The 27,523-nt window shown below is 37.8% G+C and overlaps 1 protein-coding gene and 1 pseudogene across 5 annotated transcripts in view; one reads left to right on the top strand and one right to left on the bottom strand.

The window, feature by feature from the left end:
• The window catches only part of ARHGEF4 (Rho guanine nucleotide exchange factor 4), a 253,119-nt gene that overhangs the window by 124,922 nt on the left and 100,674 nt on the right, over nucleotides 1-27,523 (top strand). For 3 of the 5 annotated variants that reach the window (XR_009055039.1, XM_057744537.1, XM_057744536.1), the window contains exon 3: nucleotides 21,945-22,241. The exons of the other annotated variants lie outside the window; for them this stretch is intronic. Coding sequence is in view for 2 of the 3 variants with exons in the window: in XM_057744537.1 (XP_057600520.1) it covers nucleotides 21,945-22,241 (297 nt within the window). In the remaining variant the exon portion in view is untranslated. The remainder of the gene's footprint in view (nucleotides 1-21,944; nucleotides 22,242-27,523) is intronic. 5 annotated transcript variants of the gene reach the window in all.
• LOC130858295 (Golgi phosphoprotein 3-like) lies at nucleotides 13,882-14,886 on the bottom strand (annotated as a pseudogene).

Raw genomic sequence — 27,523 nt, 5'->3', positions numbered from 1 at the left:
AATTTAGCAGCTTTTAGGGGTTTCTCTTTTATCCCTGTTGTTGTGAAATATCTTAGTGATAATCCCAGATATGAGTTTCTTTTTATTCACTGTACCCTTTCAGTCTAGACACTCAACCTTTACTACTGGGAAAAAAATATGTATTATTTAGTTGATGATTTCCTTCCCTCCTTTCCCCCGGAACTCCTATTAGAGGTTGTAACTCCTTGACAAGTCTCTAATATTCTTCCCATTTCCACATTCCCTCTCTTCCTCTTTGTCTCATTTATTTTTTTGGAGAGATTTTTCTCAAATTTATTTCCAACCCTCCTATTGAATTTTACCATTGTTCATTGTTCTCTAACTTTATTTTGTAATAAGAAAGGATTGTTTCTGATTATATTGATTATACATGCTCATTATAAAGAATTCTAACAATACATAAAAATATAGAGACCATAAAAAATTCCCTATAGGTTAATATTCATATACAAACAGCTCATACAACTCAAAATCAAAGAAACAACCCAATCAAAAAATGGGCGGAAGACCTAAATAGACATTTCTCCAAAGAAGACATATAGATAGCCAACAGGCACATGAAAAGATGCTCAACATCACTAATTATTAGAGAAATGCAGATCAAAACTACAATGAGGTGTCACTTCACACCAGTCAGAATGGCCATCATCAAAAAATCTACAAACAATAAATGCTGGAGAGGGTGTGGAGAAAAGGGAACCCTCCTTAACTGTTGGTGGGAATGTAAATTGGTGCAGCCATTATGGAAAACAGTATGGAGGTCCCTTAAAAAACTAAAAATAGAGTTGCCATGTATGTAATCCAGCAATCCCACTCCTGGGCGTATATCCGGAGAAAACTCTAATTTGAAAACATACATGCACCCCAGTGTTCATAGCAGCACTGTTCACAATACTCAAGATATGGAAACAACCGAAGTGCCCATCAACAGACGACTGGTTTAAAAAGATATGTTATAGATATACAATGGAATATTACTCAGCCATAAAAAAGAAAGAAATATCGCCACCTTGCAGCAACATCGATGGATCTAGAGATTATCATACTAAGTAAGTCAGACAGAGAAAGGCAAGTACTATATGATGTCACTTATATGCAGAATCTAAAAAATAATACAAATGAATCTATATACAAAACTGAAACAGACTCACAGACAGAAAACAAATTTATGGTTACCAAAGGGGAAAGGGAGTGGGGGAAGGGATAAATTAGGAGTATGGGATTAACAGATACAAACTACTATGCATAAAATACATAAACAACAAGGATTTACTGTACAACATCTTGTAATAAGCTATAATGGAAAATAATCTGAAAAAATATATGTACATATAACTGAATCACTTTGCTGTACACCTGAAACTAACACAATATTGTAAACCAACTCCACTTCAATAATAATTTTTTAAAAAGCCCTGTAATTGTACACCTTTGTGGTAGTCAACCTAACATTTAGGTGACCATCATTTTATTCTTCCTTTCATATAAACACGCTCTAGCAAAACCATACATACATTTTGATATAAACAGGATCTCATTTGTGTTGTTTTATCACAGATGCTCTCCCTGCCCTCCTCCCAGCTGAGTGTCACCGCCCAGTGGCCTCCATTAGCATGCACCTGCAACCTAATGAATGGCATCTGTATTTTCTCCATAGTCTTATAATCATAAACAGATGAATATATGTGTGTACGTGCATACACACCTATACAAACACCACAGACGCCCCTCCTTTGTCTTATACTCACCGCCTAACAATATTTACATTCATGGATATATCTCCAAGGTACTTGTAATTCTAAGTAATAGCTGCATAATATTCCATGGTGTAAGCATATCAAAATTTACTCATTTCACCTGTAGATAGCTACACACTTTGCTTCCAGTTCCTGGAAGCTACAGATATTGATTTAGTAAACCCCATTTCATATGTAACTGTACAGATTGGTACATTTTAGTGAGTCTCAGGAATGGAATTGCCAATGATTATAAGAATTTTAATAGATTCCAGATTGCCTTCCAAAAGGGGTATAATACTTTATATTGCCAATAGCTTTTTTTAATATAAATTTATGTATTTATTTATTGGCTGCGTTGGGCATTCCTTGCTGCATGCGGACTTTCTCTAGTTGTAGAGAGCAGGGGCTACTCTTCATTGCAGTGTGCGGGCTTCTCATTGTGGTGGCTTCTCCTGTTGAGGAGCACAGGCTCTAGGCACTCAGGCTTCAGTAGTTATGGCACATGGGCTCAATAGTTGTGGCTCACAGGCTCTAGAGGGCAGGCTCAATAGTTGTGGTGTATAGGCTTAGTTGCTCCTCGGCATGTGGCATGCTGGACCAGGGATTGAACCCGTGTCCCCTGCATTGGCAGGCAGATTCTTAACCACTGCGCCACCAGGGAAGCCCCCAATAGCTTTTTATATCTCTCCTCATCTCCATCAGTAATGAGCAATATAATCTTATAATTCTTGGTTTTGGTTTGATATTGTTGCTGATGTTTCAAATTCTTATTTTGATTCAGTTTTTGTTAGCACATATTTATTTAACTTGAGTTGCTTTTTCTTGTTCCCTCTTGCTCTTTTTTAAACTTTTATTTTAAAATAATGATAGGTTCACGGGAAGTTGAAAATTAGCACAGAGAGTTCCAGTGTACCTTTTACCTAGTTCCCCAAAGATAACATCTTACATAACTACAGAACAACATCAAAGCCAGAAACTGACACTGGAAGAACATGTGTGTGCGCTTCTGTGCCATAATATCACATGTAGATTCATGTGACAACCACCACCAGCCACATACATCCTATTCCACCAGCCTCATGCTACGCACCTTTGCGGTCAAAACTTCCCTTCCCTCCACTAACCAATTTCAACCACTAATCTGATCTCCATCTCTATGATTTTGTCATTTCAAAAATGTTAGCTTTTGAGATTTGCTTTTTCCACTCAGCATAACTCCAGTGATTTCCATTAAGTTGTGTGTAGCCATTCTTTTTTATTGCTGAGGACCATTCCATGGCTTTACCCTATTTTCCTTAACCAACTACCTGTTGAAGGACATTTGGGTCATTTCCAGTTTGGGGCTATCATAAATAAAGTTCCTATAAAGACTTACGAGCAGGTTTTTTGGTGGACAAAGTTTTTCTTTCCTCTGGGATAAATGCCCCATCAGTGTGACTGCTGAGTTGTATGGTAAGTATACGTTTAGTTTTTTAAGAAAGTACCAATTCTTTTTCCCAGAGTGGCTGTATCATTTTACATTCCCACCATCCATATATGAGAGATCCTGTTTTCTGCATCCTTGCCAACATTTGAAATCTTAGATGTTTTTCATTTTACCTGTACTAATAAGCAGATGGTGATCTCGTGATTCTGACATACATTCCATGAGGGCTAGTGATGCGAAGCAGTTTTCATGTGCTTATTCACTGTCTTAGCTCAGGCTGCTATAACAAAATACCACAGGCTCCAGCTTAAAAAACAACAGAAATTTATTTCTCACAGTTCTGGAAGCCAGGAAGTCCAAGATCAAAGTGTTAGCATATTCCGTCTCTGGTTAGAGCTCTCTTCCTAGACGGCCCTCTTTTCACTGTGATGTCACAGGACAGGAGAGGCAAGGGAGCTCTCTGGGGCCTCTTTTATTAGGGCACTAATCCCATTCAAGAGGGCTCTGCCCTCATGGCCTCATTACCTCCACAGGGATCCCTATACCAGCGGTCCCCACCCTTTTTGGCACCAGGGACCAGTTTCGTGGAAGACCATTTTTCCACCGACCGGTGGTGGGGCACGGGGTGGGGTGGGGGGAGGATGGAGGATGGTTCAGGCAGTAATGTGCGATGGGGAGCAGCAGATGAAGGTTTGCACGCTCACCTGCCGCTCACCTCCTGCTGTGCAGCCGGATTCCTAACAGGACGCAGACTGGTACCAGTACTGTCTGCAGCTCCGGGGGTTGGGGACCTCTGCCTCATACCATCATCTTAGCGGGTTAGGATTTCAACATATGAATTTGGGAGGACACAAATATTCAGCCTATGGCATTTGCTGTACCTATGTATCTTCCTCAGTGAAATGTCTTTTCATGTTTTTGCTCTTTCTCTAATTGTTAATTTTTACAGTAGAGTTTTGAGAGTTCTTTTTTATGAGATATATTGGACATATAACATTGTGTAAGTTTAAGGTGTACAACTTGCTGATTTGATAGAATTACATATTATAGATTGCATTTTATATTACAGTAGGATTACCATTGTTAGCAAGCATCTTTATCATGTCACATAATTCTCATTCCTTTTTTTGTTGTGATAACATTTAAGATCCAATCCCCTAGCAGCTTTGCAATTTATAATACAGTATTGTTGACTATAATCACTGTGCCTTAGATCTCTAGGACTTGTTCATCTTCTAGCTGCAAGTTTGTACTCTTAAACAAAATCTCCAAAATTACCCTTCCCCCCAGCTCCTGGTAACCACCATTCTACCCTCTGATTCTACAAGTTCAGCTTTTTTAGATTCCATGTAGGAGTGATATCATACAATGTTTGTCTCTCTGTCTCACTTATCTCACTTACCCTAACGCCCTCAAGGTCCGTTCATGTTGTCAGAAATGGCAGGATGTCCTTCTTTCTCATGGCTGGAATATATACCACATCTTTTTTATCCATTCATTTGACAGACAATTAAGTTTTTTTCCCATACCTTGGCTATTATGAATAATGTTGTCTTAAACGTGAGAGTGCAGATATCTCTTGGATATCCTGTCTCCATTCCCTTTGGCTGTATACCAAGAAGTGGGATTGCTGAAGTATTACCATATAATTCTGCTTTAAATTTTTTGAGCAACCTCTGTACAGTTTTCATAGTAGCTGAACCAACTTACATTCCCACCAATAGTGCACAACGGTTCCCTTTTCTTCACATCCTCACCAACACTTGTTATCTCTTATCTTCTTGATGATAGCTATTCTAATAGGTGTGAGGTTATATCTTGCTGTGGTTTTGATTTACATTTCCCTGATGATTAGTGATGAGCATCTTTTCATGTATCTGTTGTCCTCTCGTGTGTCTTCTTTGGAAAAAATATCTGTTCAGTTCCTATGCTCATTCTTCAATCAAATTGTTTGGTTCTTTTGTTACTGAGTGGTATGAGTTCTTTATTTATTATGGATATTACCTTCTTATCCAATATATGGTCTGCAAATATCTTCTGCTCTTTTGTAGGTTGCCTTTTCATTTAGTTGATTGGATTTTGTTTGCTTGTTTGTTTTTGCTGTGCAAAAGCTTTTTAGTTTGATGTAGCCTGCTTGCTGACTTTTGCTTTTGTTGCTTATGCTTTGGGTGTCATATCCAAAAATCATTGCCAAGACCAATGTCAAGAAGCTTCTTCCTTGCTTTCTAGAAGTTTTACTGTTTTCAGTCTTATTTTTTTTCTCACAGCTCTGGAGTCTGGGAAGCCTAAGATCAAAGTGCCAGCCCATTCAGTTTTTGGTGAGGGCCTTCTTCCTGGTTTGCAAGCAGTCACCTTTCCAGTCTTATGTTTATGTGTTTAATCCATTTCAAGTTAATTTTGTGAGTAGTGTAAGATGGGGTCCAATTTCATTTTTCTGCATGTGGTTACTTAGTTTTCCAGATAGATATCCTTTGTTGAAATGTATCAGGGTAATACTGGCCTTGTAAAATGAATTTGTAAGTGTTCTCTCTTCTTCAATTTTTTGGAAAGTTTAAGAATTGGTATTAATTCTTATTTAAATGTTTGGTAGAATTCACCCTTAAGACCATCTGGCTCTGAACTTTTTTGTGTTGGGAAATATGTGATTTGGTCTGTTCAGATTTTCTGTTTCTTCATGATTCAGTCTTGGTAGGTTGTATGATTCTAGGAATTTATCTATGTTCTCAAGGTTATTCAATTTGGTTATATATAACTGTAAGTAGTTGTCTCTGATGATCCTTTGTATTTCTGTGGTATCACCTGTAACATCAACTCCTCCATTTCTGATGGTAATTATTTGAGTCTTTGCTCTTTTTTTCCTAGTTAGTCTAGCTAAAGGTTTGTCAATTTTGTTTATCTTTTCTGAAAAACAACTCAGTTTCATTATCTTTTCTATTGTTTTTCTGGTCTCCATTTCATTTATTTCTGTTCTGATCTTTGTTATTTCCTTCCTGCTGATAACTTGGGCTCAGTTTGTTTTTGTTGTTTTTCTGGTTCCTTGAGGTATAAAATTAGGTTGTTTAAGATCTTTTTTCTTATCACAGGTATTTATCACTGTAAATTTCCCTGTAAGAACTATTTTTGCTGCATCCCCTAGGTTTTGGTGTATTGTGTTTCCATTTTCAATTCTTTCAAGATATTTTTATTTCAATTTTTATTTCTTCTTTGACCCATTGGTTTTTCAGGACTGCATTGTTTAATTTCCACATATTGATATTTTTGAATATTCCAGTTTTCCTTGTTTTTGATTTCTAGCCATACTATTGTCTAGAAAGATATCTGATAATATTTCAATCTTCTTAAATGTGCTAAGACTTTTTTTGTGACTTATCACATGCTCTATCCTGGAGAATGTTCTGTGTGTTCTTGAGAGCAATGTGTTTTCTGCTGCTGTTGGATGATGGAATGTTATGAATATGTTTGTTTGATCCATTTGATCTAAAGTATAGTTCAAGTCCAACATTTTCTTATTGATTTTCTGGATGACCTATCCATTGTTTAAAGTAGGATATTAGAGTCTCCTACTATTGTATTATTATATATTTCTCCCTTCAGATATGTTACTTATTGCTTTAGTATATTTAGCTACTCCAGTGTTGGGTGCATTTATATTTATGATACATCTTCTTCATGAATTGACCCCTTTACTATTATAAAATGACCTTCTTTATCTTGTTACAATTTTTAGCTTAAAGTTTATTTTGTTTGATAATAAGTATAGCTACCCTGCTCTCTTTTAGTTCCACATGCATGGAATATCTTTTCATCCCTTCTCTTTGAGCCTATGTGACCTTAAATCTGATTGAGTCTCTTGTAAGCAGATATTTCTTTATTTTTAATCCATTCAACCACTCTCTGCCTTCTGATTAGAGAATTTAATCTATTTACATTTAGAGTAATTACTGATAGGAAAGGACTTATTAATCCCATTCTGTTAATTGCTTCCTGGCTATTTTGTAGTTCCTTTGTTCCTTTGGTCCTCCCTTTCTGCCTTCCTTTGTGAATGGATGATTTTTCATAATGGTATGCTTTGATTCCCTTCTCTTTATCATTTTTGCATCTACTGTAGGTTTTTGCTCTGAGGTTAACATGAGGCTTAAATAAAACATCTTATAGATAAAACATTCTCTTCTATGCTGATAACAGCTTCAATCATATACAAAAACCCTACCCTTTTATTCACTCCCCCTTTATGTTTTTGTTTTTTAAATATTTATTTATTTGTTTATTTATCTGTTTGGCTGCACCAGGTCTTAGTTGCGGCATGCAGGATCTTTACTTGCAGCATCTTTTAGTTGTGGCATGTGGGATCTAGAGTCTTAACCATTGGATCACCAGGGAAGTCCTTCCCCTTTATGTTTTTGATGCCATACTTTACTTCTTTTTATATTGTATTTTTATTAACAAATTATTGTGACTTTTGTTATTTTTAACACTCTTGTCCTATAACTTTTATACTGGATTTAAATGGTTAATACACCACCATATTACAGTATTAGAGTATTCTGAATCTGACTATATCTTTAACTTTACCAGTTAAAGTGTATCAGTGTGTCATACATTTTCATATGTTTTCATGTTACTAATTAGCATCCTTTCATTTCAACTTGTGGAATTCCTTTCTACATTTCTTATAAGGCAGGTCTAGTAATGATCAATTCCCTCAGCTTTTGTTTTTCTGGGAAAGTCTTTATCTCTCCATTTCTGAAGGATAACTTTGCTGGATAGAGTGTTCTTGGTTGACAGCTTTACTTTCAACTTTTTGAATGTATCATCCCACTCTCTTCCGGCATATAAAGTTGCTGCTAGGATCCTCTAGTAGCCTTATGGGGGTTCCCTTGTGAGTTACAAGCTTCTTGTCTCTTGCTTCTTTTAAGATTCTCTCTTTGTCTTTGATTTTTGACAGTTTTATTGAAATGTGTCTTGGAGAGGATCTATTTAAGTTGATTTTGTCTGGTGACTCATAAGGTTCAGGAACTTGGCTATCCAAATCTCTCCCCATATTTGGGGAATTCTCAGCCATTATTTCTTTAAATAAGCTTTCTGCCCCCATTCTCCCTCTCTTCTCTTTTTTGGAACTCCAATAATTGACAATTTGGTTGTTTTCAGGTATCTGATAGATCATGTCAGTTTCCTTAACTCTTTTTTCATTCTTTTTTCTTTGTTCTCCTCTAACTGGATAATTTCAAAGTTCCTGTCTTTTCTGTCTCACAGATTCTTTCCTCTGCTTGATCCATCCTGTTGCTGATGCTTTCTATTGCATTTTTCATTTAACTCATTGTATTTTCCACTCTAGAATTTCTGTTTGATCCTTTTTATTTTTTTAGGTATAACTGACATACAACATTATATTAGTTTCAGATGTACAACGTAATGATTCAATATGTATATATATTGTGACATGATCACCACAGTAAGTCTAGTTAACATCTGTCACCATACATAGTTACAGAATTTTCTTTTTCTTGTCATGAGAACCTTTAAGCTCTACTCTCTTGGCAACTTTCAAATATGCAATACAGTATAAAGTATAATTGCCGTGGTGTATATTATATCCCTATGGCTTTTTTATTTTATAACTAGAACTTTGTACCTTCTGACTCCCTTCACTCCTTTCACCCACCTCCCCATCCCCCACTTCTGGCTACCACCAATCTGTTCTCTGTATCTATGAACTTTTGTTTTTAGGTTCCACATATAAGTGAGATCATAAAATAAATCATAAATCTTTCTATGTCTGACTTCTTTTGAAAACTTAGCATAATGCACTCAAGGTCCATCTATGTTGTCACAAATGGCAAGATTTCATTCTATCTTATGGCTGAATAATATTCCATTATATATATATGGTATATATATGGTATATCACGTTTTCTTTATCCATTCATTTATCAATGACACTTGGGTTGCTTCTATATTGTGGCTATTGTAAATAATGTTACAGTGAACACAGGGGTGCATGTATTTTTTCAAGTTAGTGATTTCATTTTCTTCCCATTCCCAGAGTGGAATTTCTCACTCAGATGGTAATTCTGCTTTTGATTTTTTGAGGAACTTCTATACTGTTTTCTGTAGTGGCTACACAAATTTACATTTCCACCAACAATGCACAAGGGTTTCCTTTTCTCCACAGCCTCACTGACACTTGTTATTTCTTGCCTTTTTGATGATTCTAACAGGTGTGAGATGATATCTCAGTGTGGTGTGGATTTCAGTATCTTTTCATGTACCTGTTGGCCATCTGTATGTCTTCTTTGGAAAAGTGTACATGTATTCAGATCCCCTGTCCATTTTTTAACTATAGTGTTGTTGAGTTTTTTGTTTGTTTTTTGTTTTTGAGCTGTATGAGTTCTTTATATATTTTGGATATTAACCCCTTATCAGATATATTATTTGTAAATACTTTCTCCCATTCAATAAGTTACCTTTTCATTTTGCTGATGGTTTCCTTAGCTGTGCAGAAACTTTTTAGTTTTATACAGTCCCACTTGCTAATTTTTGCCTTTGTTCCTTTGCTTTTGGTGTGAAATCCAAAAAAATCTTCACCAAAACTGATGTCAAGGAGCTTACTGTCTATGTTTTCTTCTACAAGTTTTATGATTTCAGGTCATGCATTCAAGCCTTTAATCCATTTTGAGTTAATTTTTGTGTATGGTGCAAGATATTCTTTTGCATGTGGATGTCCAGTTTCCCAGCACCATTTATTGAAGAGACTGTCCACGCCATCTTATATTCTTAGCTCCTTTGTCATAAATTAGTTGATCATATATGAGTGAGTTTATTTCTGTGCTTTCTATTCTGTTCCATTGATCTATGTGTCTGCTTTTATGTCACTACTGTTTTGATTACAATACTTTGTCATATATTTTGAAATTAGCAAGCACATGCCTCCAGCTTTGTTCTTCTTTCTCAAAATTGCTTTGGCTATTTGGGGTCTTCTGTGGTTCCATTCAAATTTAAGGATTGTTTGTGCTATTTCTATAAAAAATGCTATTGGACGTTTGATAGGTATTGCACTGAAACTGTAGATTGCTATAAGTAATGTGGCTATTTTAACAATATTAGTTCTTCTAATCCATGAGCACAAAACATCTTAACATTTATTTGTGACATTTATCTTCTTCAATTTCATTCATCAAAGTCTTACAGTTTTCAGTGAACAAGTCTTTCATCTCCTTAATTATATTTATTCCTAGGTATTTTATTCTTTTGATGCAATTGTAAATAAGATTGTTTTCTTTATTTCTCTTTCTGATAGTTTGTTATTAGTGTAGAGAAATGCAACATATTTCTGTATATTTTTTATCCTGTAACTTTACTGAATTCATTTATTAGTTCTAAAAGCTTTTTGTAGAGTCTTTAGGGTTTTCTATATATAACATCAACTCATCAGCAAATATGACAGTTTTACTTCTTCCTTTCCAATTTTTTAATGCCTTTTATTTCTTTTTCCTGACTAATTTCTGTGGCTAGGACTTCCAATACTGTGTTGAATAAAAGTGATAAAAGTGGGCATCTTTGTCTTGTTCCTGATCTTAGAGGAAAAGCTTTCAACTTTTCACCACTGAATATGATGTTTGCTGTGGGCTTGTCACAGATAATCTTTATCATGTTGAGGTATGTTCCCTCTATACCCACTTTGTTTAGAGTTGTTTGGTTCTTTTCTTAGTTAATGATTTTTATCTTTGTTAAACTTCTCATTTTGTTCATATATTGTTTTCTTGATTTTGTTGAATTATATCTCTGTGTTTTCCTGGGGCTCATTGAGTTTCCTTAAAACTATTCTGAATCTTTATCAGGTACACTGCAGACTTCTGTGTCTTTGGGATAGGTTACTGGAATATTACTGTGATGTTTGCTGGTGTCATGTTTCCTCGTTTTTTCATGTTCCTTGAACTTATGCATTGCTGTCTTCAAATTGAAGTAGCAGTCACCTCTTCCAGTCTTTTCTAACTGCCCTCAGGAGAGAAATACCTGCTGTTAATCCTGCTAGTGATTCTGAGGCTTTCTCAGACCTTCTATGAACATACCTGTTCCATGCTTCTACTTGCTCTTCTGGAAGATTTCGTGAGTTTGTATGCCTTCTACTGATCCTGCCAAGCACCAGGCTGGTGTGACAGTCTCTTGTTTTCCACAAGGTGGGACTAAAACTCAGATTTGTGTTTACTCCCAGACCTACAGATTCAGGCTCATTTTCTTCAGGTGCTCACTAGCCAGCCACTTTTTCAATTCTTTTTATTTCAGCCTACCTATATCATTATATTAGAAATAAGCTGTTTATAGCCTGCATATGGTTGGTTGTGTTTTTTAATCCATTTTGCCCTTCTCTGTTTTTAATTGATCTTTTAATATATACTATTTACCATTTATATTTAATTGTAATTAAATTGTAATTGTTAGGGCTTAAGTCTGCCTTTTTTTGGACAATAATTGATCTTTATTATACAGAAATGTGACGCCCATATGCATTAAATGAAAAGGTATTTTGCAGTGAACATTATGTAGATTCAGAATGAAGACATCTTCATCTTATTGAGGTACAATATAAAAATAAACACTGACCAAGAGCTGCTAGAAAGAACTCAACTTCTACTCCCTCAATCAAGCTGAAACTTTCCAGAGGAAAACCTGGTTTCAATTTATGCCAAATTGTTCAAATGGAAAGAAAAACTAAGTCGGGTAGAAACAACCATAGACTGGTTTTTATACTTTTTCTAGAAAGCCAGACTGAAGGCCTACTTGGCTTCACATTTAAGAATTTGTTTCACTTTAAAATTTTTATCTCTGGTCACCTAAGTGATACCTAAGGTGAAAAAAGAAAGTTAATTGAGTTGATGAATTTTGTGGGGCTACACAGGTTTAGGGGAGGAGATGAAAGTTACAATCATTCGTTTAATTACTTCTGATCAGGAAGATTTGATATCAGGTCTGGGTCATCTGTATTAGCCCTTTAATAGCCCGTTTCTCTGTAGCTGTCAACAGGCAAGATCCATTAAAATCATCAGCATAACAAATGCTTGACATTAGCACAGTTTGGTGTCTGTCTTTATATTCCCAAATACTGGACTTTATATCAGGATGCTTTTAACATCAAATTGCCCTTCTAAATAGGATTTTACTTAATAAGCTTCTTTTTGCCTTCACTGCTGAATTAAAAAATGTCTTAGTGATTTGGTTAGACAGACGGTTGTATTGAGACAGGACTAATGACTAGGTGGGTATCTGTGGCCAGAAAGAGAAAAACAAATACTGTATGCTAACTCATATATATGGAATCTAAAAAAATGGTACTGATGAACCCAGCGACAGGGCAAGAATAAAGATGCAGATGTAGAGAATGGACTTGAGGACACAGGGTGGGGTGGGGCGAAGAGGAAGCTGGGATGAAGTGAGAGAGTAGCATTGACATATATACGCTACCAGATGTAAAATAGATAGCTAGTGGGAAGCTGCTGCATAACATAGGGAGATTAACTCGATGATGGGTGATGACTTAAGAGGGCCGGGATAGGGAGGGTGGGAGGTAGTCACGGGAGGGAGGGGACCTGGGGATATATGTATATATACAGCTGATTCACTTTGGTGTACAGCAGAAACTGGCACAACAGTGTAAAGCAATTATATTCCAATAAAGAGCTTAAAAATAAATAAAAAATAAAAATAAAAAACAACCCCACCCCAATCCAGAACCCTTAAATATAGACAGAATCTGTCAATTTATGTAGGAAGCCAAAATAGGGAACAATAAGATCTAGAGTTTAGGTACATTGTTTGGACTCAGGATGTTGCTAGTCAGCAATTGAAATCCACAACTCCCTGAATTCAATCAGAGTAGGGACATTTATAGTAGTCTAGAGGGATCAGGATAGTCAAGTGCTGAAGAGTGGAAATTCTGATGCCACCTCCCTTCTTTGTAAATTGTACTGCTGACTGCATGAGGGAGGTGGCTGAGAGATACACTTTTTTCTTTTAGACTTCTGTTCTAATGAATGATGGAGTAGGATAATGCTGAGAGAGAATAGAGAATATATTTCTGGTTCTAGGACTGTGAGAACCAGGGGATCGCATTGGAATATTCTCACTAGGTTAGAAAAGGGAAGATGACAAAATCATCAGTGGGACATGCATTTATATCCCAGAGACCATCTGCTCCAAAAATTAGTTTTGTTTCCATTGCCTCTTATTCAAAGAGATGGTTACTTCAACAAGCTACGTTTCATAGCAGAGCCTGAGAGACAGACTGAACACATATATTTAAGATAGAAAACAAACTTTAAAAAACATGATAAATGGTTTGCTCTACATCTCATTCACATTCTGTGGCTAGAGAAATCCAGAACTCGCTTAGATATTCCAGCTAATCCAAAAGCGCACTGGATGGAAGTAAACCGAGAAATGAGAGACAACGTTCATTGGGTGTGTCTTGGTTCACCCAGTTTATTCAGCTCTGGAGTAGAAGTATAGGGAGAAATAAAGTCTGCTTATAATAGTCAAGGTCTATGGAGGAGCCCTGAAGTTGCTTTCCCCAAATAACGAGTTTGATTCAAGAGAAGGAAAAAAAAAATGATGGAAAACATCTTACCACACAAAACTCGGTGATGGTGTCTCTGACAGTCACTGGCCAGCAAGGGAAAAGGAGAAACCCACCTGCTGGCTTTAGGATTTATTGAGGGCAGCCAGCACAGTCCAGATCATCTCCGTGGCACTGTGCTTTGTCCCCTCTACCTCAGCGTCTAGTTCTGCTAGGTCCTTGGCTCAGTGTATTGGCACATCATACTTGTCAACTGTCAGAGAGGAGAAGACATTCTCTAGCACATCGGAGGAGTGGGCTAGCACCAGTAGTGCTAGTGTTCGCTTGTCCATACGCTGAGGGTCATTTACCCACCGCTCTAGGACACCGTCTTGAAGTTTTTTCACTAGTCGCTGCTTCTCTGTTGTATTGGTCACTGGATGAGTAGTCATGTCAAATAGGAGGAAATTCTGCTTCTCAGTGATTAGAATACCCTTCTCTGCTAGGTTTTTGCAATTCTCTCTCTTACATTTCTCAGCTGGTCCTGTAATTTGAAAGGGTTCCAGGTCTCACCAGTGAGTGGTTCTATACATGTCTGGACAGTTTCTGTGGGTTCAGTTGCTTTGATGTGTTTGAGAGTTTCATCCAGTGAAACATCACGCATTGGGCTGTCTGACTTTAGCAGTACCTTTCTGTCTAGTAGTTGCTTCTTGCACGTGCTGGGGGTTCTAGATAGATTCGACCTCGCATGGTCAGCTCTATCAGGATGCCCCCTCGCAGGCCAGATGATATGCAGTCATTCCAGAAAGATGTGTAACTTTATCTTTTAGTCCCAGGAGCGATACTTCTTCTGTAAGGGTGAGGCGGATACCCTTAGAGTCTCCAGCATCCTCACTGTCTTGACTTTTGTCCTGATCAGTGTCTTCCTCACTTTCCACCTTCTTTTCAGAGTTCTTCCCTACTTCAGTATGATGGGCCTGGTGAGTTAAAGTGGTCATTCTCACCTCCTTCTGACGTTATTTCTGTGTTATGGCCAAATTCAGGTTGCAGCTTGCGCTCTATTTTGGGGGGGCACCTGTCCCCACCCTCACGCCCTGACCCCCATCCTAGTAGGTGAAAAACTTCTCAGCCACGCAGAGAGAACAAACTCCTTGATTAAGTCTGTCTTTTTATTTTTAATTTTTTTGTTTCATGTTTATCACTTCTATGTTTTTTTTTGTAGTCCTATGGATTATTTGAATATTTTTTAGAATTCCATTTTTATGTATTATAGCTTATTTGAGTCTCTTTTTATAACTTTTTTAGTGGTTGCTTCAGGTATTACATTGTACATATACAACTTATTACTGTCTACTGCTGTGGACATTTTACCAATTCAAGTGAAATGTAGAAACCTTACCTCCCTTTAAAAATCCTGTTTATAATTGTCTTAAATATTCCCTCTAAATACATTAAGAACTACATTGGACAATGTTATAATTTTTCCTTTGAACATCAAACATAACTTAGAAATTTCAAGAGAAGAAGGAATGTCTGTTGCATTTACCCATATTTTTACTCTTTACATTGTCCTTTTTTTCCTTTGTTTCCTGATGATAAAATATGCTTCCTTATATCATCTGTTTCAAAACTTCCTTTAGCCATTTTTAAGGGTATATCTGATGGCAACAAAGTCTCTTGATTTTCCTTCCTCTGAGAGTGTTTTGATTTTTGCCTTCATTCATAAAGAACATTTTCATTGGATACAGGAGTCTGCATTAACACTTGTTTTCTTGATGAATGACTCTTGAAAAATGTTTGTCCACTTCTTTCTAGTCTTCATAGTTTCTGATGTCATTTAAATTGCTTTTCCCTTACAAGAAAGGTATCTTTTCTATCTCACTGCTTTCAAGATTTGTCTTTTTTGTCCTTAGATTTCACGTTTGATGTGAAGTTTCTTCATGTAGATTTCTTTGAGTTTGTCTCATTTTGGATCTGTAGTTTTATGTCTTTTGCCAAATTTTGAAAATTTTTAGTTACTATTTCTTTGAATAAATTTTCACCCCCAATACATTACTTTCTTCTCTCTGTTTTGGACTTCCAATACTCTAATGTTTGATCTTTCTTTATAGTCTAACAGGTCCTTGAGCTTTTTTTTTTTTCAGTCTGTTTTCTCTTTTTTTGTTTATATTGTGTAATTTCCATTGTTCTATCTTCAAGTTCATTGATCCCCTATCCTCTCCATTCTCCCATGAGCCCACTCACTGAATTTTTTTAAAATTTGTGATTGTATTTTTCAGTTCTACAATTTCCATTTATTCTTTATATCTTCTATTTTATTGTTAAGATTTTCTATTTTCTGAGATGTTCTATTTTTTTATTTGTTTCAAGAGTATTCGTATTGCCTGTTGAAGCATTTTTTATGATGGCTGCTTTAAAATCTTTGTCAGATAATTTCAGCACCTTCTCAATGTTGGCATCTGTTGACTTTTTTTTTTATTCAAGTTGAGATTTTCTCCAATCCTGGAATGACTAGTGAATTTCTGTTTTATTCTGGATATTTTGGGTCTCTGCATCTTATTTAAATCTTCTGTTTTGCAGACCACCCCAGTGGGGAAAAGTGGGCACTGCCTCATTACTTCCAGGCATGAGTAAAACCTCACTTTCCTTATTTGGCCTCTATTGACAACCAGTTTCAGGGAGGGGTGTCTCGTTACTGATGGATGGGAACAGGAGTTGAGGTTCTCTACTATAACTCCACTGACACCTCTGTGGTTCAGAGGGAGACTTGTTAATGTTCCCCATGGGGTCAGAAGACTTTGTTAATGCTAAGTGGTGGTGAAAGTCCTGGCTTTCTCCTAGGCCTTCTCCTACATCACTCTAGTGGGGCAGAGGAGGGATGCCTCACTGCCATGGCTGGAAGACACCATGGGGGAGAGCCCTGTCACCAGTGGAAGGGGATCAACTTCCCTCTAGGCCTTCCTAACACCATTTGGCTGGGAGAGAACTGTGCTTCATTATAGTCAGATGAAGTTAGGAGTTCCCACTCATGCTTTGGTGAGGAAGGCAGGGAATGAGGGGGTTCGCATGCTAGAATAGGGCAGTTCTTATCTAAAAGTTTTCTGTCTAGCTGGTCTGCTCCTCTGGGTAAGGAAAGCAGGCTTTTGTTGGGACTTTAGGCCTGTGCTTAGTGGTATTTCCAGGTTGCAAGATTCTATAGGACCCATAAAGAAATATATAATGCAAAGAAAACTTAGGGATATCACTGGTGTGTTGTTCCTTGCATTCTAGGATTCCTAGCTGGTGTACCTTCTTCTCTCTACCATTCAGAGTCTTCATATTTTTGTTTTATATATAATGTCTCAAGATTTTAGCTATATCTAGTGGGACAAATAGGGAGAAGTGTGTCTGAGCCATCTTGTCCAGAACTGGAAGTCTCCTGTTTTGGGGGACAGGGGTTGTTTCTTCTTTTTGTTTTTCATAGCATTATGCTCTTGTTTCATGGTTACAATGTCTTCCTCTTTTTTGAGGCTGTTCACTTTTTTGAAGTTATTAATTTTTTAAGTTTTCTTCTGTCATCCACATTTTCTATTTCCTGGCTATTTTTCCCTATTTGTTTCTAGTGGCATGTTTGGGAATAATCAACTAGTGGGCTTCACTGGGGCCAGTAAGTGAGAAGTTGCTTATTTCATAAATCAATATTTAGAGGTCTCGTCTCTGGGGTGGGTAAATTTTGCCAGAGAAGTACCATCCATTCTCCTATCTTGGAGCTATGTAGGCTTACTCTGGGAGTGCAGCAGGGAGCTGAGTGACCCACAGTTCACAATGCAGACTTTTTGCTATCCCTGTTTTCATCCCAAACCTCTCCACTGCTTTTATCATTAAGTCTGCTATTCACAATCTGGATCCTCTTGTTCAGTTATTCAAAACTGTAAGTCTCTGGTGTTTTAACTTGGCCATCAATTTGAAGAGGAGAGAGGGGAAATGAAAAAGAGAGTATGAGGGACTTCCTAGGTGGTGCAGTGGTTAAGAATCCACCCGCCAATGCAGGAGACATGGGTTTGAGCCCTGGTCCGGGAAAAGCCCACATGCCGCAGAGCAACTAAGCCTGTGCACCACAACTATTGAGCCTGTGTGCCCGTGAGCCACAACTATTGAGCCTGTGTGCCACAACTACTGAAGCCCACGTGCCTAGAGCCTGTGGTCTGCAACAAGAGAAGCCACTGCAATGAGGAGCCTGCACACCACAACAAAGAGTAGCCCCTGCTCTCCACAACTAGAGAAAGCCCGTGTGCAGTAACAAAGGCCCAACACAGCTAATAAATAAATAAATAAATTTATTTATTTTAAAAAAAGAGAGTATGAATAGTAACTAGGTTGAACCTGCCAGGGAAGGTTACCTGAGGGCCACACTTTTACACACAGACTTTAAACCAAAACCTCTGTATGTTTCCCCAGGACTTGCTCCTGTCTTATATAATCCCTGGTAACTCCTTTCCATTAGATAGCTTCCTATGCTCGGCTATACAGTAGGTCCTTGCTTATCTGTTTTAAATATAATAGTGTGTATGACAAAAGCCTCCCTGAAATAATAAAAAAATCAGAGAATGAATTTAATGCTAAATAGCATTTTTGTAGTGATGTTCTCTGAAAACATATCATTCTGGAGAGATAAGACTCCATCACCACCTCAGCCATCTCAGTCTTGTCTACTTACTAACAACAACAATAATACTGGCTACTATATATTGATGTAATGAATGTGCAACAGGCATTATACTGTGTGCTTTATGTGCACTATCATTTAATTCTCATAACATTTCTAAGAGGCATTAGTATTCCCATTTTAAAGGTGAAGAAAAAGAAAGGGGGTTAAGGAAACTTACTGGCCCAAAGTCGCACTGCTGGTAAGAGCCAGAGCCAGGATTCAAACTCAGCTTACCTAACCCCAAAGCCTGCTCCCTGACCCTCCATCCTAGGACACACAGGAGCACCAGAACAGCCTGATCGCCTTGCCTCTCGCTTATTTGCCTGGCTCTAGCACACTGATTCTCAATCGGAGAATTCCGCCTTGCACTGGAATCCCCTAAGTGGGCATTTCCCACCCCCAGAATTTCTAATCAGTGAGTCCTGATGGGGCTTAGAAGTCTGAAGATCTAGCAAGTTCCCAGGAGTAGGAGTTACCTGTTGCTGTAGAACCAGCAGACTAAGCTTTGGCTCACAGTCTCTCACAAGGCTGCAGTTGTGGTGTTGGCAGGGGCTGCACTCAGCTCAAGGCTGGACTGCAGGGTGTCTTTCTTCCACACTCGCTCAGGTGGCTGTTGACAGGCCATGGGTCCCGGCTGGCTGTTGGCTGGAGACATGAGTTCCTTGCCACGTGAGCCTCTCCACAGCCATGTTCACAGTATGTCATCTGGCTTCTCCCAGAGCAAGGAGTCCATGAGAGGCACCCCCAAATGGAAGCCACAACCTTTTTATGACCTAATCTTGGAAGTGACATCCCATCACTTCTGCCAAAGTCTATTCATTAGAAGTGAGTCACTAAGTCCAGCCCACACTCAAGAGGAGGAGCTCATACAAGGGTCTCCATCCCAGCGGTGAGGTCTTTGGGGCCATCATAGAGGCTACCTGCCATACTGGGTGCTGCTGGTGGTTTTACAAAAACTTCTCTAACGGCCTCAGAACAAAGAACTTTTTTCCTGAGGAAATCAAAGCTCCTTGGTGAGTGAATGGATATATGGCCCTAGAAATACCCCCAAGGTGGGAAAATGGGGAGGGAGAGGGGTTCTTTTCCATTAAGCTTATGGGAAAAATAAAGGCAAAGTTTTGCATTCAGGACACCATTCTGCAGCCAGGATCCTCTCTAAAGGCCCGTAACCAAGCTATGAAAGTGATAACGTTCTAAAATTCTGATAAAGCAAGAGTTGAGGATAAAACTATCATTGATGGCATCAAGAGGTCCCAGCCAACAACTCAGGTATAGGCTGGCAAAAGCCTAGGGGATGGTGCGTTGGTAAAGTCCAGATTTTCTTTCCATTGAAAATAAGTGAGCTTGTCTCAAGTGGCAGTAAGCATGTTCCTGTGGAAGCCCCAGCATGAGGGTGGCTTGGCTTCCTTTTGGGCAGCTCTGTGTCATTTACTCACTGAAAGTCTTAGGGGGACAGCCTCTTTATGTACTATATATAAAATGCACAACAGGGACTGACATGGTGGTGCAGTGGTTAAGAATCTGCCTGCCAGTGCAGGTTCGATCCCTGATCCAGGAAGATCCCATATGCCGCGGAGCAGCTAAGCCCGTGTGCCACAACTACTGAGCCTGTGCTCTGGAACCTGCGAGCCACAACTACTGAAGCCCGTGTACCTAGAGCCCATGCTCCGCAACAAGAGAAGCCACTGCACTGAGAAGCCGGCGTACTGCAACAAGGAATAGACCCTTCTCGCCATAGCTAGAGAAAGCCCGCGCACAGCAATGAAGACCCAATGCATCCAAAAAAATTAAATAAAGTATGTTAAAAAAAAAAACATGGCCTTGAAAAAAAATAAATATAAATAAAATGCACAACAGTCTTGCATAAAGATGTGCTTATTAACATCTGTTCCCTTTGTGGGGACTTTGAGAGTTATAAAAGAGTCTAAGGGACTTCCTAGGTGGCGCAGTGGTAAAGAATCTGCCTGCCAAGGCAGGAGACATGGGTTCGAGCCCTGCTCTGGGAAGATTCCACATGCCACGGAGCAACTAAGCCCGTGCGCCATAAAAAAAAAAAAAAAAAAAAAAAAAAAAGAGTCTAAGCTGTGGTCTTTGCTCAGTTATGGAGATGTTATTTCCAGCTATGAAACAACAGGAATTTTTACAATGTAGAAGCGTGAAAAGGACATGGGATTTAGAATTAGAAGAATACAGCTGACACTTAACAACGCGGGGGTGAGGAGCACCTACCCTCTGCACAGTGGAACCTCCAAATATACAATAACTTAACAGTCAGCCCTCCGTATCCACAGTTTCACACCCAGGAATTCAAAACCGTCCACAGATCCTGTACTGCTGTAGTATTTACTACTGAAAATATTCCGCAAATGGACCCCTGCAGTTCAAACCCATGTTGTTCAAGGGTCAACTGCATAATGACACACAGAGCTGTGTGAACTCAGGCAATCACGTAAGCTCTCTGAGTTCCTATTACCTTATTTATAGGATATGGATAATATGCCAGCTGCTTCTAGCTCACAGTGGAGTTGAGGGGAGGGAACTAAGTAAAAGCACTTTTTAAACTTAGAGCAGTATTTAGGTGCTAAAAAAAAATAAAGTGATTCTTGACCTTGGATGCATATTAGAGTCACCTGGAAAGCTTTGAAAAGTTCCAGCTCCCAGGCTGTACACCAAAACCATTTTGTAGTAATTATGCCTCCCCTTCCTCTTCTTTCTCATGTGTGTATGTCTGTGTCTGTGTGTATGTGTGTATATACACAGCCTCTTGAAATACTTAAGAGAAATTTCACCTTTGTTTCCACCAAATAGTATGCACAAAGTGCTTGGGGATGACGTTCCAAAGAGCTGCTGTGAAGGAGGTGTCCACTGGGGTGGGATTGGGGGTGGAGGGTCGTTAGACTCAAAGAACACATGGGAAGAAAGGTTTCTGCTCCCAGAGTGATGGGTTGATTTCAAAGGACAGAGAGATGGTCGTGCAACATGAAGCCAAAGTATTCTGTTAGTGTGGACTAATTTTACTTTGAAATTCAGTTAGGGCGCCTGAGTGGATAACTGCAGCCTGGGACAAAGTAAGGGCAGCACAGGCACCTAAGGAAGGTGCAGCATACACACATCTAGTTAATGTCTGAGCCAAGAAAGAAGGAGTAACAAGTGCTTCAGTGTGTTCCTGTTCAAATTCTGTTCTCAGGGGGTATTGTTTAGGCAAGAGCTTTTTGCCCCAACCACTGACCCTTAAAAAGTATTTCTAATGAGCATGCCAAGCTCAGTCATTACTTTCAAGACCTAATTCTTTGATCAAGATGGAAGACTTGATTTTTTGAAATAGTCTTGAAAGTAGAAATTTTAACAGAAGCAAGACTTGTTTTGTTTCTAATCGTCACATTTTCCAAAATTACTGTGAACCAAGTACTTCACTGGAATCTGTATTTTGGGGATTAACCAAAATGTGGGTTTATACCCCAAAGAAACTGAACAGAGAAAGGACACTGTGCTCACTTGCTATGTTCTCTTCTCTGTTCTCAGAACCACATGCCATGGGAAGAACAGCCAGGCGAGAAGCCCAGTTGCTCCCACAGTCCAAAAGCTTTTCACACTGAGCCAGCTCGGGAGCCGTTCTTTACCGCCGAGGTGGGGACACGGACCCTCCCCTTCGTCTCTGCAGAGGACGTCCCCAGGGAGACTCCTTCACAACCCAGGGGCATCCCTCAGCATTCACACTTCAGTTTAGATGACTTGTGGCTGGAGAAGACGCAAAGGAGGAAGTTGAAGAAGCAGGCCCAGTTTGAAAGGAAGATGCATGCATGCAAAGATGGAGTCCAAGTAAGCTGCTCACATGCCGTCATCATCAGGCTTGGCCTGGTACCCCCCTCTTCCAATGCAGCTGCTTGCCTTTCCTGCCCCCTCCCCACCTCTGCCCTATACAGCCTGCAGGAGAGACACTGCATAGTGGTGTGTCTGAGAGCCACGGAGCCTTTGGCTCCCTCTTCCCTCTCAGCAGTGTGTCTCTGCCTGCATCAGGCTCTGTGCGAGGCAATGGAGCAGCGCTGAAGAAGGTGGGGCCTGCCCTCAAGCCCTTTCCATAGTAATTATCATTCAGTGAGGCCCCACTCTGTGTCAAACACTGTGTTAGGCACTGGACAGCATTAGTTCTAATACTCATAAAGGTGCATGACATTCTGATATAACAATCTTAATTAAATTAATCAAACAAAATTATATAAAGAGAATTAGATTTTGTCTCTGGGGACATTTTGACGCCATAATTTTTACACGAAACTGTCAACTATTTTAAAATTACTCAATAGTCTATAAAGCATACTTTTTACCCAATCCCTGTTTCTTGTTCTTTCCCTTTATAAAATAGCAATATTTTTTATTATCAAGTATTTGTGAAGTATACATCCCCGAGTTTCACCTCATCCCTGATACCCACTTTTTTATAAATTGAGGTGGAATCCACATAACATAAAATGAGCCATGTTAAAGTGTACAATTCAGTGGCATTTAGTAGATTCACAAGATTTTGCAGGCCTTACCTCTGCCTGGTTCCAAGACATTCTCATCATCTCGAAAGGAAACTTCACAACTATTAAGCTGTCACAACCCATTTCCCCTCCCCAGACCCTGGCAAGCACTAATCTGCTTTCAGTCTCTATGGATTTATCTATTTACCTATGGATATTTCATATAAATGGAATTACAATATGTGACCTTTTGTGCCTGGCTTCTTTCACTTAGCATCATGTTTTTGAGCTTCTCCATTGTAGCACACAGCAGCACTTTGTTTCTTTTTATGACTAAATAATATTCCATTGTGTGGATATGTTTGTTTTTGTTCATCAGTGCCTATCAGTGTTCCTCCATTGATAGGCATTGGCTTGTCTCCATATTTTGGCTACTGTAACTAGTGCTGTCAGGAATATGTGTATATAAGCTTTTGTTTGTTTATATGTTTTCTATTCTTTTGGGTATATACACAGGAGTGGAATTGTTGGGACGCATGGTAATTCTGTGATTAACTTTCTGAGGAACTGCCAAACTGTTTTCCACACCAGTTTACATTACTACCAACAATGTACAAAGGTTACTAGTTCTCCACATCTTCCCCAACACTTGGTGTTTTGTGTTTTTAAATTATACCACCTTGTGGGTCTGAATGATACCTCATTATGGTTTGATTTGCATTTTCCTAGTGACTAATGTTGAGCGTATTTTCATATGCTTGTAGGTCATTTGTATATCTTTTTTGGAGAAATGTCTATTCAAGTCTTATGCCCATTTTTAAATTGGGTTATTTGTCTTTTTTGTTGTTCAGTTGTAGGAGTTCTTTATGTATGCAGATACTAGGCCCCTATCAGATAAGTGATTTACAAATATCTTCTCCATCTGTAGGTTGCCTTTCACTTTCTTGATAGTGTCTACTGCTGCACAAGAGTATTTAATTTTGATGTAATCCAATGTATCTGCTTTTTCTCTTGTTGCTTATGAATTTACTGTAATACCTAAGAATCCACTGACAAATCCAAGGTCATGAAAATTTACTTTTATGCTTTCTTCTAAGAGTTTTTATGCCTTTTGCTCTTACATTTAGGTTTTGTATTCATTTTGAATTGATTTTTGTGTTTTGTGTGAGGTAGAGTTCCAACTTCAAACTTTTCCATGTGGATATCTTGTTACTCAGCACGGCTTGTTGAAGAGACCATTCTTTCCTTCACTGAGTGATCTTGACACCCTTGTAAAAAATCAAATGACCTCAGATGTGTAGGTTTATTTCCGGACTCTCAATTCTATTCCATTGGTCTATACATCTGTCCTTTTGCCAGTATCACACTGCTTTAACTACTGTAGCTTTCTATTAAATTTTGAAGTTGGGATGTGAGTACTCTTCAATATTTTTCAAGAGGATTTTGGCTATTTGCTGTCCCCTGTAATTCCAAATGAATCTTAGGATCAGCTGTTTCATTTCTTGAAAAAAAAAAAAAAGGTGGCCATTGGGATTTTGATAAGATTATATTGAATCTGTAGATCACTCTGGAGAGTATTGCTTTCTTAACAATATTAAATCTTTAAATCCATGAACACAGTGTTTGATTTTTTTAGGTGTTCTTTAACTGCTTTTCACAGTATTTTGTACTTTTCACTGTACAAGTCTTACACATCCTTGGTTAAAATGTTTCTTAATTATTTTATTCTTTTAGATGGTATTGCAAATGGAATTGTTTTCTTAATTTCATTTTTGGACTTGTTCATTGCTAATGTATAGAAATACAATGGATATTTGTATATTGATCTTGTACCCTGCAAATTTGTTTATTATCTCTAAGAGTATTTTTGTACATTATTTAGAGATTTCTATATATAAGATACAGATCCTATACATTTTAAAAATTTATATCTTTTCATTTAATTTTCTTAGGGATTATTATAAATGGCATTGTTCTTAATTTTATTTTCCACAAGTTATTCTTAGTATATTGAAATATTATTGATTTTTATGTGTTGATATTGTAGCCTGTGACCTTGCTGAATTCATTTATCAGTTCCAGGAATATTTTTTCAAAGACTCCTTGGGATTTTCTATGTAGACAGTCATATCATCTACAGGTTGGGACAGTTTAAATTTTTTCCCTTTCTAATTTGCATGCTTTTTTCCCTTGCCTTATTGCAGTGACTAGGAATTCCAATACTGTGTTGAATACGAGTGGGAAATGTGGATATCCTTGCCTTATTCCCTGTCTTAATAGGATGCATTTCAATCTTCCACTATTAAGTATATTTGCTATAGAGCTTTTATAGAATCTCTCAAGTTGAGGAACTTCCTCTCTGTTCCTAGTTTGCTGAGTTTTGTTTTTAAATCATAAATGTGTGTTGGAATTTTTTCAAAAGCTTTTTCTGTGTCAGTTGATGTGATCATTTTATGTTTTCTTCTTTAGCCTCTTGATATGGTAGATATATTAATTGATTTTTTGGTATGTTCAATCGGCCTTCTCTACTTGGAATACGGGATGTATAATTTTTATACATTCCTATATTAATTTGCTAATATTTTGTCCAGATCTTTTGCATCTAAGCTCATGAGAGATAGTGAGCTGGGGCTTTCGCTTTTGTACTATCTTTCCATAGTTTTGGTATCAGGGTAATAGGGACCTTATAAAATGAGTTGGAAAGTAGGCTTTCCTTTTCTATATTCTTCAAAAGATTGTGTAAAATTGGTTTCCTTTGCTCTGAAGTCTACTTTGATACTTATAACCATTTCTTCTTTGATTAATGTTTACATGTACCTTTTTTCATTTTTACTTTCAACCTGTCATTGATTTGAAGTGAATTTCTTATAGGCCACATTGTTGGATCTTTTTATTTTATATGCTCTCCTTATCTTTGTCTTTGAATTGGTGTATTTTGACAGTTACCATCTGAAATAATTATTATGTTAGGGCTTAAGTGTGCCATTTTACTATTTGTTTTCTGATTGTTTCTTCTGTTTCCCAATAGTCTTTTCTGTCAGTTATATGAACAATTTTTAGGATTCCATCATAATTTATTTGTAGTATTTTTTAATATATTGTTCTGTTTTGTTTTCACAGTGGTTGCTAAAAGTATTATATACATACATAATTTATCACAGTCTACTGTTATCAACAGTTTACCACTTCCAATGAACTGTAATAACCTTAGTTCCACTGAGGTTCATTTACCATCTCCACTATTAAAATACTATTGTCTTGTGTTTCCTCTATATACATTTTTTTGAAATAGGGTCGATTTACTTCCAATATTATGTTAGTTTCAGGTATACAACATAGTGATTCAATATTTTTATAGATTATATTCCATATAAAGCTGTTATAAAATAATGGCTATATTTCTCTGTGATGTACAATATACCTTTGTTGCTTATTATTTTATACATAGTGGTTTGTATCTCTTAATCCCCTTTCTCCTGCCTTGCCCCTCCATTCACCCTTTCCCCACTGTTAATCACTGGTTTGTTCTCTGAATCTTTGAGTCTCTTTCTGTTTTTTGTTATATTCATTCGTTTTCTTTTTTAGATTCCACATATAAGTGAAAATATACAGTATCTTTCTGTGTTTGACATTTCACTAAGCATAATACCCTCCAGGCCTATCCATATTGTTGCAAATGGCAAAATTTCATTCTTTTTTATGGCTGAGTATTATTCCAATGTATACATATACCACATCTTCTTTATCTATTCATCTGTTTAGGGACACTCAGGTTTCTTCCATACCTTACCTATTTTGAACAATACTGCTATGAACACTGGGGTACATATGTCTTTTCGATTGTTGTTTTTGTTTTCTTTGGATATATACCCAGGAGTGGAGTTGCTGGGTCATATGGTAGTTTTATTTTTAATTTTTTAAGGAACTTCCATATTGTCTTGCATAAGGGCTGTACCAATTTACATTGCCACCAACAGTGTACTAGGGTTGCCTTTTCTCCACATTCTCACCAACATTTGTTATTTGTTGTCTTTTTGACGACAGCCATTCTGACAAGTCTGAGGGGATAGCTCATTGTTTTCTTAATTAAATTTTTTTATTGGATTATAGTTGATTTACAATGCTGTGTTAGTTTCTGCTCTACAGCAAAGTGTGTCAGTTATACATACACAAATATCCCCCTTTATTAGATTCTTTTCCCATATAGGTCATTACAGAGTATTGAATAGAGTTCCCTGGTCTATTCAATAGGTTCTTACTAGTTATCTGTTCTATATACAGTAGTGTGTATATGTCAACCCATATCTCCCAATTTATCCCTCTCCCCACTTCCCCCCCAGTAACCACAAGTTTGTTTTCTACATCTGTGACTCAACTTCTGTTTTGTAAATAGGTTCATTTGTACCATTTCTTTAGATTCCACATATAAGTGATATCATATGATATTTGTCTTTCTCTGACTTACTTCACTCAGTATGACAGTCTCTAGGTCCATCCATGTTGCTGCAAATATCATTCTTGTTATGGCTGAGTAATATTCCATTGTAGATATGTACCACATCTTCTTTATCCATTCCTCCACTAATGAACATTTAGGTGGCTTCCATGTCCTGACTATTGTAAATAGTGCTGCAGTGA

Source organism: Hippopotamus amphibius, chromosome 8 (genome assembly GCF_030028045.1).
Source record: "Hippopotamus amphibius kiboko isolate mHipAmp2 chromosome 8, mHipAmp2.hap2, whole genome shotgun sequence".
In the NCBI taxonomy this organism is placed as follows: Eukaryota; Metazoa; Chordata; class Mammalia; order Artiodactyla; family Hippopotamidae; genus Hippopotamus; species Hippopotamus amphibius.
The sequence above is the reverse complement of the archived record's forward strand: the minus strand, read 5'-3'. Positions and strand labels throughout refer to the sequence as shown.